This window comes from Phaenicophaeus curvirostris, chromosome 2 (genome assembly GCF_032191515.1).
Source record: "Phaenicophaeus curvirostris isolate KB17595 chromosome 2, BPBGC_Pcur_1.0, whole genome shotgun sequence".
Classification (NCBI taxonomy): domain Eukaryota; kingdom Metazoa; phylum Chordata; class Aves; order Cuculiformes; family Cuculidae; genus Phaenicophaeus; species Phaenicophaeus curvirostris.
In genome coordinates, this window is record NC_091393.1 from 101,300,228 (window position 1) to 101,315,990 (window position 15,763).

The 15,763-nt window shown below is 44.6% G+C and overlaps 1 protein-coding gene across 1 annotated transcript; it reads left to right on the forward strand.

Annotated features, from left to right (window-relative positions):
• Positions 1-2,075: 2,075 nt before the first annotated feature.
• On the forward strand, positions 2,076-11,405 carry LRRN4 (leucine rich repeat neuronal 4). Its single transcript, XM_069850166.1, has 5 exons — positions 2,076-2,504; positions 3,836-4,563; positions 6,140-6,344; positions 7,843-7,980; positions 9,111-11,405. Exons 2-5 carry the CDS (start codon positions 3,876-3,878, stop codon positions 10,432-10,434), a joined length of 2,355 nt encoding a protein of 784 aa, XP_069706267.1. The 5' UTR covers positions 2,076-2,504; positions 3,836-3,875; the 3' UTR covers positions 10,435-11,405.
• The last annotated feature ends 4,358 nt before the right edge of the window (positions 11,406-15,763 follow it).

A 15,763-nucleotide genomic window follows, 5' to 3' on the forward strand; every position in this document is an offset into this window, starting at 1 on the left:
CAAAATACCTCTTTTCTTTTGTTGGCTTTAAAAGCCATTCGCCAGATCTTTTCAGGGTATTTTCATTCTTAACCATCACTTGGATCACGGCCAGCGAGAAACATTCATCTCAAACTTTACAGCCTGGTACCATCCTCGCCTTCTGCCCTCCCATGGTTCTGCTTATCTTGATGTCACTAAGGAATGCAGAGTTCATCCCTAGCATTCCTGCAGGCAGAGGGGTTTTGTGCAGAACTGAATCAGCCTCGGGGAGGGGGCGTCTGGTTCAGCTCTTTGTGTATCATCCATGTGTAAAAGGCTGACCTAAATGCCTGCCTTTACTAAACATTCCTCCAGGTTGCCACTGAAACTCTTAGAAAAGCAGAAAAAAGGGAGAATAATAATTCGAAGAAACACAGCTACGTGCAGACAGGCCAAACTGACTCACGGAGGGAAAATTTCTGCCTGCTGCAACCAGATGATGTCAAAGAAAGTGGTGAAGAGAGCTGCTACCTGCCTTGGGAAACCTTCACCAATACCTGGGCAGCTGTTTAAAATGTAGTACCATAGTAGTAATATTCCAGATGATTAGAGCTTGCATCTAAGCAAAAAGCTGGGAAAATACAACTCCTGCCTCAAAGACTGGACATCCAAAAAGCAGAGAGAGGTGGAAAATAATAATAACGAAAGCTCATTTTCCAAGGGTGCTCTGTTTCTTGCATAAGGGTCAGAATCAAGTGGCTCTGGGCAAACACTCCACCTCGCTTCCACCTTCGCTTAAATGGCTGGGCCCCTTTTGCAGGTTACAAGGCTGCTTGTAAGGTCGAACACATTAAAAGCAAGGCAGCTCACCAGGTTTCATAGTTTTTTAAGATCTTAAAAACAATAAAATAATGAAAATTCACTGTCTGTAAAAACTGAGCTAAAAGGCAGCAAACGCAACACGGGTACTTAATCATCCAAGGCAAAGCGAGTCCACCTCCCTGCTCCCCATCTTCTCAAAGAGGAGCTTTGCAGCCGGCAGCTCTGCAAAGCTAAAGGGAAGGTAGGATTTCCACTGGCAGGCACTGAGCTTTCCTCCTATGATACCAAATTCTTCAGATTTTTTTCACCTGCTCCAATTTGCCCTTTGAACCTATAAAAGCACAGATCTCTGAAGGTACCTGTTGGCACACACATGCCTGGCCAGCGACGCTGCCCTGAACAGGCCTGCTGCTCCACCAGGGTTAATCTGTGGGATTAGCCTCTCATTTAGGAGACTATTTGTCTTGCCTTAGAGTCATTCCACACCAGAACTGTATGTCCCTCCCTCTCCAGCCTCCAAGGGAGGCATCAGCTCCAGAGAGCCCTACTAAAAGACGGTATCTTGTTCTGTGGATGTTCTGGTGTTTTTCAAGGCTCTCCCCCCAGCAGATAATGAATGACACAGTCAATAGATAAAGTTGGTGTACATGCAGACTCAAGGTTTTTGGGAAAGCAAGACCTTTATCTGCACTTCAGCACCAAAGCCTAGAGGTCTGTGTTGCCTTCATGTTATGGACCTGTTTTGTTGTCCTGGCAAATGAAAAGCATGGACCACTGTTCTCCCTGGAAATTTTAATCATTAATTGTCTTATAGTAGCAACTGAACAACCACCCTTTTGCTTTTACTTTGGAACAATCTCTATCAATCCATCCCCTTCCAGTTCCTGGCTTTATTCTCAGCCCCTGACTAGCCTAATTACTATTTGAGTTGTGGGAATGCTGAGAAACCCAACTCAGGGCAGCTCCCTTGGGTAGGAGATGTTCTGCATTGTCCATCTTATTTATCCAGCAAAGGACAAGAGGAGCCAAAGGGCAGTTCTCCCAAGCCACGGTGTTGAGATGCCACAGGCCCTCTCCATCAGCTAAGAGAATTCCTTTCTGCAGGAGAGGCAGGTAAGAGCTTTGCTTTTGACATTTCCCAAGGGCCTCCTTAGAAAAGCCATCCGTCCTGTGTGAACATTTTCAGGACTTATTCCCAAGTGTAAGAGTCATAAGAGAGAAATAAAAACACTTTAAGCCTTTTATTGGCACCTAAGGCGACCAGAGCCTGTGTTAGCAGACAGTCTTAGCTTTACATCATCACGACCTGTCAGCAAAGAAACACAATAATTCTTCTCCCTTCCCCCCACATCAGTGGAAGACAGGAGAGCTAGGACTAGTCACAATCTTTTCCCTTTACCCCCCTCTGCTTAGACAAAGCCCGCGTAGCCCTGCCTGAGCGTTGGGAAACAAGAGCCTTCCCACCCACCTCCTGCTAAGGCCAAGAGAGCGGGGAAAGCTGCCCAAGCCACCCCCTCTCCAGGCAGGGGAAAGCTGGATGCGGGGGTGCGAGCCTGGAACAAACCTCGCCTGCGCTTGTGGGCAGAGCCGGGAGCAGCGAAAGCCGGGAACAGAAAAGAAGCATTTCACGCTCTCGGCTGAGTCACCCAAGTGTATAAAATCAAGGCCAGGCAGCTGGAGCCACCCAGAGCGAGACACGAGGCATCAGGACTTCGGGACAGGTACGTGCAAGCGGATGAGGTTTAGAGGCAGGGACTAAGATTAAACCTAAGATTGGGATCCAGCCGTCTGATTCCTCTCATTCTCTCCCTGCCATGTGCTTGGAATCCAGTAGTTCTGGTGACCTGGAAGACCTGAGGCTGCTTTGCTTTTGCCTGGTTCCAGAAGACAAAAAGGACACAGGCAACCAAATTATGCCATTGTGCTGATCCTTAAAACCTGGGGTGGCAGCAACAGACGATGGTCTGGGGGAGACCTGGCACTATTTAGGGAACAGCAAGTAGCTGTTAAGGTCTGGAATAAGCCTGAGCTATTTCATACTACGCAGGGCTCCAGTCATCCCCCTGCACTGTGACCGATATATTTTTGGATGAGAAATGATCCTTGTGATGCCTGGCAGCACAAAAGAAACTCAGTAAGAAAAGCAACAGTTTAAGGCTGTGGTTAATTCCCTCCTCTGATGCATTACCTGTGCAGCCTTGGACAAGTAATTTAGGACTTCTTTCTTTTCTTCTTTCTTTCTCTCTTTCTTCCTCTCATTTTGGGTTTGTTTTGTTTGAGTTTTTTATGACATAGACAAAGCTCGGGTGGCACGAGGAGGGGGCAGAGAGGGAACTGTAACACTGAATAACTTGCTTGTACCCAGGTCTTTAGGGTCCTGATCCAGGTGCACACTCTTAGTTTCTGACCACTTCCCACTGAAATGTGATTCAGGAGCTGCATTTTCATCACACCCTTTCCCCAGGAGTCGGAGCGTGTTGCATGTCTGCAGCCCTCACCTGCAGCAGAGCCCCCCAGCCCTGCTGCTGCCTGGCAGACAGGCTGCCGGGCACTGCAGAGGGTCAGGAGCAGAGTCTCTCTGCTGTACAGCTCTCCTGAGGCTTGTCCAGTACAGTACCAACTGGTATTTTCATACTGGAGCAGCACTGGCATTCCTACATACCCCTGTACAGCACAGAGGCAGCCCAGCAGGGGACAGGGAAGCCCAGGCTCTGCTGCTCTGCGTGCCAGGCTGGTCCTGGGGGCACTGGCATAGGAACCAGACACATGACACAACTGCATGCTTTCCGCATGAAAAGCTGTATGTATGCTTAGGCTGAGGTGGCATGATACTTCTGTCCCCAAGCATTTATGTTTACTTAGGCTTAATTACAGAAGACACATCAATTATCATTTCCGCTGTCTGGCTGCAATAGAAAATGATTTGGAAAAGTTTCAATAGGAAAGAACTTAAAAATGTTTTACTTTTAAATAGGTTCTGGGTACCTGGACGGATTTTAATTTAGCTCTTAATGCTGATGTTTTGTTTTCCCCTCCCTGAAACAAAACCCAGACAAATCTTGCAAGTTAATTGCAAGCCATTTAGGAGAAGGATGTTTACAAGCTTGCTCATCCTCTCTCTGCTGGCATGGAACACGACGTCCAGCCCAGTGAGCAGAGCAGAGTCTGCAGCATCCAGGGACGTCACCACGTTTTTCCAGCTGGCTCAGGACGACTCTTGGGAGAACATTAATCTCACCAGCATGTCCTGCGAGGATTGGAAGAACAAGACCTGGATCACCCTGCAGGTGACCAACAGCAGCCTGACATCTTTCCCCATCTGCCTTCCGGAGACCCTGGAAATCTTGGATCTCAGTAACAACCTCTTAGAAGAGGTGAACGGCACGGACATAGCAAACCTCCCACGGCTGCGCGTCCTCTCACTGAAGCAGAATAATCTCTCGTCAGTTAGATGGGGATCTGAAGCCCTCAGCAGTCTCTTCTACCTGGATTTAAGCTTTAATAAGCTGTCATCTGTGCCGTCGTGCCACAGCTCTTTCCTGCCTAACTTGAGGTGGTTGTCCCTGGCTGGAAATCCACTGATTGAACTCCAGCCACTGGCTTTTTCCTGTTATCCTCGACTACAGTTCCTGAACCTCTCTGCAACACTGCTTGGACAGGATGATGGCAGAGGAATCAGGGATTCTGCTTTTGCCATCAGCAGATCTCTCAGTGAGGCCACGGGCAGGCCTGGAAACACCATCAACACACTTGATCTGAGCGGGACCTTTCTTGAGAAAAGTAAGTTTCTGGATTTCCCTGCTATAAACACAGAGCCTGGTCAGGCTGGGGTGGCCGAAGCCTCGCTGGGACGATGGCTCCCATCCCAGCCGAGCCTGTGGCAGAGGAGCACCCTAAGCTGAAAGCTGCAAATAGCCGGTTCAAGCATACAAGGCACACTCTCCAGCTGATTACATAACTGCTGGGGGAAACCCTCATGCAGACCAGCCCCCCAGAGGAAGGGCAGAGACCAGACACCACTAAACAGGACTGTTTGTCCCACTGCAGTCCACTCCCTCCATCGTTATTCCACTGTCTGCTACTTGCAGTCATCCTGCTGTTGGCCCTGAGATTAGTTTTGGGGCACAGAGGAGGAAATTAATTTCTCTTTCCAGAGACAGAGCTGAAAACTTTCTTTGTCTATGCCCACAGTTACATTCTGCTTTACACCACTGTATTGAAGTGGCACAGAGAGGCTTTTTGTGTCAACTGCAACCAGCCAAATACTTCCACACAGGGAGACTATCTCTGCCCTGAGCAATTTACAGCATTATTTTTTCCTTTTATCTGCCTCCCCTTCCAGCCTCAGTTTATAACTGAGCTGGTGAAGCAGAGAGATGGTAGATTCCTTGCCCAGCTGCTCTCGGCATGGGGCAAAGGCAGGACACGCTGCCCATTCCCCTGGCACTCCACAGGGCCTCAACCACGGCAGAACCCTTCCTGGCCAAACTATAGGGCCATCTGATGTGTTTTTTCTGTCTCATATCATACCAGTTCTATCCATATAAACCAATTCGCATTTCCCAGAGGTCCTGTAGGTTTCACTGCTGGGTTACTTAATGTTGACATAAGAACCGCAGCATGGTTGCAGAGATCCCTTGGAACAGTGTCCTCCTTCCACAAGCACCCACCACTGGCACTTGCCATGGAGAGAGTAAAAGAGCTAGAAGAAGCACAAAGGGATTTGTTTTTCCATGTGTACGTGCTCTGTTTCTAGTTACCAGATGCTTACACACTCCCCAAGCTGGGGATTTCACCTCAACTCTCATTTAATAGAGAAATCAGCAGATTTCCATGAATTTGCCTAATCCATCTTCTGGTAATGAGTCAGTGATGGGATGGAAAGGCAGTTCTGTGTAGGACATATTCTTTCACTTTCAATTCTCTCAGCTTTTTTTCCTGTCCTGGGAGAAAAGAGAAGCTATTTGCCTTTCTCATACCCTTCAGGATTTTGTACACCTCCCTAATCTCCCCTCATCCATCACTTCTCCAGGCAGACAAATTTGTGTTCATTTAATCTAACCTCATAGGAAAGCTATTCCATATCTCTCATCAGCATTATTGCCCTTCTGTCTTCCCTTCTTTTCCTCTGCCCCAACGGCATGGCCTGCCCTGCAGGTAACATTACAAAAATGTGATTGAATAGTTGTTTATATGCTGGTGTACTGATTTTTTGAATATTCCTTCCCCATAGAGAACAGTTGCAGAAGACCACGAAGATATTTTATCTATCTAGGAATTCAAAACCTCTTTTAGGCAGAAATCCAGAAGAATGCTGTATTTAGGCATCAGGTATAAATCTTTTTTTCTGCTTCAGTTCAACCAGAGTGGACCAGAGACTTGCCCAACCTCAGCTCACTTCACCTGACAAGGATGCCACGACTAAGAAGCCTTGACACTGACTTCATCAAGTCCATGCCTGATATTAGAGACCTAAACTGTCAAGACTCCCACTCACTAGAGTTTGTGAGGACAGAGTTGTTTGACAGTGCTCCTCATCTGAGCCATCTCTCCTTTGAGAAGTGAGTTGGGTTTTGGTTCTTCCTCACATAAAGTTGCCTTTGTCCTATAGCACCATGGTGCCTGGGAGCCAATTTATATGCAAAGTTTGCTTGTTATTAGATATGTAGGAAGGATGTTGGGGCTTGCATGCTGTGGAGAGACACACTTACACTCAAATATGCTGTGCAGAGTTTGTGATGTAGACCTGATACAGCCAAAGAGCTGATACAGCCCAGAGAGGTGCCACTCTTTTGCCTTATCTCCCAGTCCACAGAATGAAATCATCTAGTGCTGTTAGGATTAGCATAGATCCACCGATGCCCACTTCTGATAACAAACTATGCTTCCAACATCTATGAAGGCACTGCCTCACCAGAGGAGATGCAGGTCACTGAAGATTCCTTGATCTACAAAGGATGAAAGCTGACACTTTCCTAAAACCTGCACCTTGGAAGCAGTCAAAAATCTTGTCCCTCCCACCTTCAGCATGACAGACTAATTGTTCAGTATTAGTAAAAGCAATGTTTTAGCCCTTACTAGAGGTAACACATCAGTGCAACTTACTTGGTATGTCCCACACCTGTTGAAATACTAAAGGAAACAGAAGTCTGAAGATGATTTATCACAGTGAGGGTGGGTAAACTGCACACAGAACACTCAGCATAAAGAAAAATATATGGAGAACAACTTAAAATATTTCTATAATATAGACCCAGATTATAAGCATTTTGGAAAAAAAAACCCGCTTGTGCTCTAGAAAACAGTTTCAGGAAAATAAACCTATTTATGAAAAAAATTCAGTCTATCCCCTGCTAGATTGCCACACTGAATTTAAACAACACTATGCACAGGAATACCACTTTAAAGTGCTAAAAATCATGACACAAATTTAAAAGATAAAGGTGTAGCAGTTAAAGTCAGACAAAAGAGAGCATCCAGTACTCAGACTGCGGGGAGGTCACGTTACCACATTCTTTTCCTGCAGCTCAGAGCTAGACTGACAACTTCACAACAAAGGCAAGCAAGGTTTTCCTCTGTTAGTCTTTTGACTTTAGCAGGTGAGAGTCTATATCATGAAAGAGGCAATTAATGTAAGGATGACTGGCATAGAGAAAGTCAAGCCATTATACGCAGACTGAGAAAAAAGCTAAGGAGATCCTACCGTACAAAGAAAAGTGTAGTTGAATGCATGATGGCAGGGAGGAGATCATCTTTCACAGGAGACCTTTGCCAGCTGCTAGGTCCTTTCCCCTCCAGCTGCTATCTCTAAAGGTGTTCTCCCCTTACAATGTTTTTGTTATGCTTTGAAACACAGCAGCTGCGCCGTGCAAACTGGAGAGGTGGACAGGTATTAGATTGGACTTCAAAGTAGTACAGAAGGGTGGTGATCATAACTGGCTACTTCCAAGGGAACGGAAAATTGCTTTCTGTCTTACACACATGCTGGCATACTAAGTGTGCTCCAGTCCTTGGAATGTAATTCAGTGTTTGCTAATTATTGCCTCTGTCATCTTGTAGTTGTAACCTGAGTTCCTTTAATCCTTGGAACATCAATTCATCGGACAGCATCATCATCAACTTGTATGGAAATCCTCTGATATGTGATTGCCAGCTCTCCTGGCTGCTCTCCAATCCCAAGAAGGTTGTACTGCAAAAGTAAGTGAGTTCAAGGAGATAAAGTAACACTCTTCAGACAATTTAAACGTGTAAATTATTTGGGAACCAAACATTCACTATTATCTAAGTTACTCAAATTCCTTGGCATTCTCCCTTTCCAGAAGAAGTAGAAACGCAAAATAAAGTCCCCTTCAGGGACAAAGCATGGCTGATTTATACACGAATGTGGACAAACACGTGCAGTGGGCGCATGCAGAACAGTAAGAAGTGGTATTAGCTATGGATTCTACTTCAACGTGAGAATAGCTGTATTTCGTTTCGCATTTCTCTATAACCTGGAGATAAAAAAAATGAGCTGACTTGATAGGCCACCGCTGGGAGCAGGAACTGAAAGACTTTGCAAGATATTTAGCATATTATTTCCTCCTTGCCCCTGCATTCCCAAAGCCCAGATCGGCACAGGCAGTCAACAAAACTCCTTGCAAATAGCTCCATTTGTCACCTATTGTTTCCATTCTCTTCTGCAGTTTTAGACTAATCACAAGAAGCTGTAGTTAAAAGAAATGATTTGCATATGTATGATCTCTCTTCTTTTTGAAAGGCCACCAAGAAGATCAGGTACCCGCAGTGTAGAGAGCAGGGAAGCAGAATGTTAATATTCGATTGTTTCTTATCAGGATAGGCTCAGCAGTTGCATTCTTTACAAAAACATGCAATGTCAGAGTAAAGAAAGAACCCGATCATTTAAAAGCACCTCCATATCAACACAGCCCCAGCTGCCTAAAGCAGCTGACATAGAAAGAGTGGGGGACTGTTTACATCTCTCTGCATGGGTTCCCCTCCTAGTGCCATTAAAGCCTGACCCTTTATGACGAGTTGCCTTGAGCCCCACGACTCTTGCTAAGGTTCACAGTCCTTTTACCAAAAAGGCAAAAGATACTCCTGCACCTTACAAAACCAAAAAGCCAGTCAGCTAAGTTCTCAGTGCCATATGAAGACATCTGCCAAGCACAGGACTATTGTTAAGACAACCTGGTTTTGGTTTAGGTTTCATGTCTTCTTTAATACAAGGACTGCTGTGGAACAGCAGGTTGCCAATTCCAACCCAAGCAGCCTTACAGGAGCCTCTAACGTTCTTGGGGATCTTCTCTAACTTGTTCTCTTTGCAGGGCTTGGGAGACTTTTTGCAACACATCCCAGGGAGACTGGGACAGCCCTTCAACATCGTTTTCACTGCTAGAACTCTACGATAAATGCCAGTCTGAGAAAAATGTTACACTTCCCAGTTCAAACACACCCTCTCCTGAACACGATGCTTTCAGCCTTACCAGTTCTGATGCCACTACTGTCACAACAACAGACTCTGCTCTGCTAACCAAAGACGCTTATACCAGTTCCCTTATTCCGGAGAATGTAATGAGCACGACAGCAGCCAACCCAACTGAGCTGATGCTCACAAAGGTCAACAGTGTCTCCCACGAGGAGGAGGCAGTTTCCCAATCCACAAGCAATCCCCGTTCCTTCACAACTGTAACCACCTCCCCAGGTTTTCTCCAAGAGCTCTACAGTCAGTCCTCAGATTACAGCTCCACACCTCAAACTGAGCAGCTAAAGGGAGAGCTCAGAACAACCGATGCAACCTTTCCCCAGGAAGGCCCATTCAGCCAGCCCAGCACCGATTCTTCTACTAGAGCAACAGGTAACCCCAATGCCACCGATTATTCTATCCGCTCCACTGCCACTCATGCTGGGGAAGCTACACCACAAACGAGCCCACCACAGCTCAACTCCACAAAGATCACTGCTTGGTCAAAGCCTGCATCCACCAGATCACTGATTCACTATGTAGATGACTATGATTATGATGAACAGTCGACAGAAACACCAGTGCAACTGGCATACACTGCCTGTGACTACAATCCTTGCAGGCACCTTCAGAAGCCATGCAGTGAACTGCAGAGTGCATCCCAATGTTTATGTCCTGGCATGTCGAGGGAAGATGAGGTTCCAGATCCACCGATGCTCAGAGAGGTGTCTGAAGTTACAGACAGCTCTGCGCAGATACGCTGGTGTGCCCCAAATTCAGTTGTTCACACTTATGAGCTCATGCTTCATGCTCAAGGCAATGAGGACAGACAGTTTGTCTTGGACAATATTTATTCCACAGCAAGGCAGTATACTCTGTATAATCTATTACCATACACCACTTACCACATTTGCGTGACCGCTTCAAACAAAGCAGGGTCAAGCCAGACAGCAAGACAGGGAATTTCAGGTAATTCGTGCACCAGATTTAAAACAAAGCCCAGCTACAAGTCTATCTTTGCTGCTCTGGCTGCAGCAAGTGGACTTTTTCTCATTTCCACAGTAATTTTGTCTCTATGTCTGTGTAAGGCACGTAAAAAGCCTCAGAGTGAGCAATATGGTACACACTTGGTCTCTTATAAGAACCCAGCATTTGATTATCCGTTAAAACTACAAACAACTAATTAGCTCTAGGTGATTGTTCTACACTTTTAAAGCTCACTGTCTCTTATCACCTTGGTATGTCTTCCCAAGGCTCTCAAAATGTCCTTCAGCAAATCTATGAAACATCAGATTTCATAGCCCTAACGTTTCCAAGGGAAAGAAAAGCACACAAAAGAAGAAAAAATAATGAAGACAGACAAAACAGAAAAGTCTGGACACTGACCTTGAAAAGTTGTTGTTATAATCACCTACGAATACACTAGTGTATATTTCACACAGTGAGAGGCTGCCTTGCCACCAGCCTGCCTGCAGGATCTCTTATGGGGACAGTCCACTGAGAGCCATGATATGGGTAGCTAAGCAAGACAGACAGTGCTTTTATTCATATTAGTGAAGTTGGGTTTTCAATTTCTTTTGGTATCTATATGAAGTTAATATCCAAAAAGCAAGTATTACCAAGAAGGAGCGCAAGAAAGATCTCCTTGGGCTCAGCGGCAAGGTGCTGTGCACATCTAACTATTAACTCGGCGACTGCAACTGCTCAGCAGGAAAAAGCAACATGAAGATTAATTGAAAAAAGGAGGACAAGACACTGCAGGATCCTTAGGGCAGGGATAATAGTTTTGTTCTGATTTTGCAAGATGTTTTCCACAACTGAGGCTCCTGAGCACTACCACAATACCAATGCACATAAAAGAATAACAGATGCTGACAATCTTGGTTCTTCAGCAGCTTTGAGCTTACCATTAAAATTCAAAGAGATGGTTTTGTAGGAGGAGGCGTTTGTCTCAGATACTTCCTATTCAGAGACCCACAGGTTTATGTTCCTGTAGCTGCTCATTTCTGCTGCTGTATAGATACAATATGTAAAATCCCCCCAGATGTCAGAGAATGAAAGGTTCTGTACGGTGTAAGAGTCTCTGTTCTGTCCATTTTTGTTAATGTTTCCAGTATTAACAGAAATAAAAGCTACAGATTTGAATTCTGGTTCTAAAGAGCTAGATCTTTGTGTGGTCTTTACCATCTACAATGTTAAGCCCAAGAAATTAACTCAATCATTTTGCTGTTCTGGAACAAACTTACAGCATATAGTAGAAGCGTATAGTAAAGTAATGTTTTTATTAAGGTAAATTTGTATTATCTGATGCCATAACAGCTTTCATTTTGCATGTGCATAAGGTGGCCTGTGCCATCCCCACCACTGCGGGCTTGCAGCCCTTTCATGCGTGTTTGTCCCTTCTGCTATACTCATGTTGGGAACAACAGCATCATTGGAGAGATGCTTATTGCAAATTCCTGCTGTGCCTGTCTGGAGCTTGGCTGAGCCCCATGTCTCAAAACCTACAATAGGGTAGAGGCAAACTACAGAGGAAAAAGCTGGGGTGGTGTCACCTTTCACTTTGAAAATCTCACATCACAGTAATTTAGGCCTTTCTTAGTTTTTCATATTTATTTCCAGCCTGTTTTTTCCTCCATTTTCTAGAAGTTCCAGAGGACAGGCACAGATGATACTTAAACTTCATTTGAAGTCAGCAGGAATCTTCAGTCTTTGACTCATAATTCCAGACTGGGGCAGAGATCACGTACTCCCTTGTGTTTGTACAACATGGCCCTAAAAGACCTTGGCTGGGATCTTTGGTATTACCAGAAACAAAGTGGAGCAAAATAAGAGATTTGTGAATAGTAATTTATATAGTCTTGAAGATTAGATGTAGAGAAGAAGGACAAAAAGATACGGCACCTGAAAATAAAGATTGTTCCAGCCTAACTTTGAGTTAGTCCAAAGCAACAAGACATCATTTAAAATGAGATCTTGAGAGGATATGTCTACCTACCCTTTACAACACTGCAACTCATAATCACTGCTGCACCTAACCAGAAAGCTCAGCAGAAGATCTGCCAGTAATGGGATTCAACTTCCCTGAGTCTCAGTGATCAGAGGACACTCCAACTTGACACTAGCTGGAAGTGCAACCTCATACCAGCCTCCTGAATCCTTCCCACTGTGAGATGCAGGTTTATCACAACTGATTTCTCCAACCAATTCTCACTCCAGCCCCTCCTGCCATTTTGAGTCTTCACTGCCTTCAAGCCAAAGAAACACATCAGAGTCTCCCATTCTTTAAAGGTGCCCTTCTTGGCAGCCAAACAAATATGTAAGTCCCATTCCAACGTTCCCCACTTGTTTCAACTTAAAGTAACCCTCAACAGCCCGGTTTCATCTGGGCTGGTGAACGATCCTGAAGCACAGATTCCCAGCCGGGGATAGTGCCTCTCCCTTGCCTGATCACACTCCACCCTTTTGTAAATGGTATGTAAGAGATTTAGCAGCAGGAGTCAAAACACAGGATTTTTATTTCTCAACACCCATGGTAAGTATCCATGCTTCAGGCGTAGAAGTTCTTCCTCCCCTTCCCTTTTATAGTTTCATCAGAGTTTATTTTAGTAAGGAGCAACTTTACTCTGTTGCCTTTTCTCCCTCTATTTGATCAGTGCTCCTCTTAGTAAATTTTTTCCTAATATTTGTGCTAAACTACAACCACTCATCCTTGGACATACTGTACGCACACACTGAAATAATTTTCAAGGTACAAAAGCTAATGGCTTTATTCTGTCATACTTCAAAAAATCCAGCTTGGATAAAAAGTCCTCCCCTGTACTCCCACAAATAAGTTGTGTATTGTAAATAGCTGCTGCAGCCCAACAACTGGTAAAATGACAATTTTTTAAAAGAGCAACTTTAAGTTGAGTGAGTCACAATATTTTGAAAGTAAGTATTCAAGATCTTTCTTTGAAAGCACTGCCTCTTGCTATTTCTTAAAATACACTTCTACAAAAACTGACCCACCACATTATCCCCTTTAGATTTCTTATTGTAGCTGCACCTACTGATTTAGAAAGTAAACCCTAAAAAGCAAGCAATTTTTAATCAATAGGTTAGTTATCTTGAAGCTTATTTTCAGGCTTCTACATAATCCAAGTATAAATGCAGAAAAAACATTAATATCATCCTTGTTCCCCAACACCAAACCCCAGAGCTGTCATTGTTGTAAATGCAACTAATAACCAGTTTGTATGTTTCCTGTGTTTTCATTACTGTAGATCAACACAAGCAGCGTGGAGGCTCTCATAGTCCTCCTGGGACAGCAGCAAGGCGAGCAAGCAGGGACCTAAATGGAAACCTTCCCACCTCCGCATAAAGCCATGTTAAAAATTACCCAGCGCTGCTCTGCCTGCTTGCTCCTCCCCCTCTTCCTGTTTGCACACATCAAATCCTGTTTGTGCTTCTAGCTTCAAGACAAACCATTGGCAGTGGGACACCCAGACAGCTCTGAAACAATTTTAAAAGCTAACAAAAGCCAACCCATTAAAAAAATAGGTAACTAGTAATCCACTTAACCGTTTCACAGTTCAACTTGTCCTGTTTCTCTGTGGGAGAAGGATCACTTGCAAGAAGTGCAGAGCGCATTTAAATACATTTTTCGAAAAGCTTGTGAATTTTTTTTCCTGGTTTTTCTTCATAAGAAGAAATTGTTGTCTGGATTCCTAAGAATCTTTTCCATTAACTTGTCAATGTTTTTTTCTTTCTACAGAAACAAGTTCAAGCAAAGGAAGTCCAAAATAGCAGATAGTAACCTGTGGGTGCATCCCCTGGGTGTCATGGCAAAAGTGCATCCTCCTCTCTCTCTAACTCAGCATTTGAAACTCAGTCACCGAGTCTCACGGAGTCACCCAGCAGAAACACTCTGGGCAAAGTAGCTGATCCCTGAAAGGGCCTCCATACAGAAAAAAAGAACCCATGCGGGGAAAGGCCTTGCTGGCTGCAAGGGAACAGAAAGGGACCACCTTTAGTGCAACAAATGCCGTTTAAAGAAGCATCGTGCTTCAGCCAGATCCACCTTGGTGAGAAGGGAGCCTACTTTTGAGACTTGCCCCTGGCCAGAGGCATGAGAGGCATCTAATGGGAGCTGACATCATACCACTGGTTTTATCAGCTTCTTTGTGGAAGCATGCAAAAATCAAACCAGCATGCTCATTGGGCAAGTACTGCACGGGCACTGGCACACTCCTCCGCAGCGAGCTCCAGAAAACTGCAGTCACGTGGAGTTCGAAACTGAGATGCTTCTGAGGGTTCAGCATCTCACTTGTCAAGGAGCATCAGACTCGCACTTTACATGTGAAATATACAGATATTTATCACAGGTGCAAACATGTTTCATATTTGCAGAAACATATTCATAAAAGAACACGTTTAAACTGATGGTGTTTTTTCTTTTTATCAGCTGTCCAAAGTATGCAGAGTTTGTTCTGAAACAGGGCAATATATCACAATAGTAATTCCAACCTCTTTAAAAAGTTACCAAGCAGGACAATAAATAATACCACTTTGAAGGTCATTCAGGAAACAATCCCTTACAGCAAGGCTGGTGTACTGCTGTCATCTAGAGGGAGAGAGTGGAATTATCTCCCCAGGTACCCTCCCCCGTGGAAAAACTCATTCTATCACCAAACAACTTCATCCTGTGCCCAACAGACCAAGCTCACTCACACTACCCATGTGCCTGCCTGTGTGCACCTGTATCCTTACCTATTAGCATTCAAATGGAAAGAAAGCAGAAGCGCTAAGAATTAACAGTAGCAACATTCCCAGTCCCACGGACTGTAATTCAGCACCTTACCTGTCCCTGTCTCTAATACCTTTGCAGCCAGGAGGATCTCTGCTGACTTGACACTGTGAAGAAAAAATAGAGATGAAACTATGAAGTTTCATAAGAGCAAAGAGGAGATGAGTGCCTGAGAAAACTGGAACTAGCAAATCAGTCTGCAAATGCAGTAAGATTTTTTTAAGCATCAAAGATTTAGGAAGCAGAGATCAGATCACATCCGTGCACTTACAGGAACAAAAAGGCAAGAATTGTTTGTCTTTCAATTCAGCACAGATAAAGATCAGTAACGGTTATGTATGTTTACATTATCTGGTATCTTGAATTTCATTTTGCGTATTATATTTCTGTGGAATATTACAATAAATGGATGGGGATCTTCTAAGCAACTCTCACATGCTTCAAAAACCACTGACAGTTCAACTGGTGCTTCTGGATTTTGTAGGTCCAGGGCAGACAGTCAGGCATGCACAGAGCCATCCCTTCCTATGCAGTCCGCCTGGCCAGATACGATGTCTCTGCAGCATTTAGTTACTCACTGCACAAGCAGATCAGTGCTCTGGGATCACCGATACGTATAATTGATCTGCCCCTATGCAAAATGTAGGTTTTTGCATGGCCCAGCTCCAGCACTTCTGAAGAGTTAGAGTTTGCCAAGAAAGCATGGAATAAATAATTTCAGTTTTCAC

Bases quoted from the DNA above. Each gene is read 5' to 3' on its own strand.
- LRRN4 (XM_069850166.1), top strand. From the start codon at position 3,876: ATGTTTACAAGCTTGCTCATCCTCTCTCTGCTGGCATGGAACACGACG. The intron at 6,345-7,842 runs GTGAGTTGGGTT...GTCATCTTGTAG, and splicing joins AGCCATCTCTCCTTTGAGAA to TTGTAACCTGAGTTCCTTTA. The intron at 7,981-9,110 runs GTAAGTGAGTTC...TTCTCTTTGCAG, and splicing joins AAGAAGGTTGTACTGCAAAA to GGCTTGGGAGACTTTTTGCA.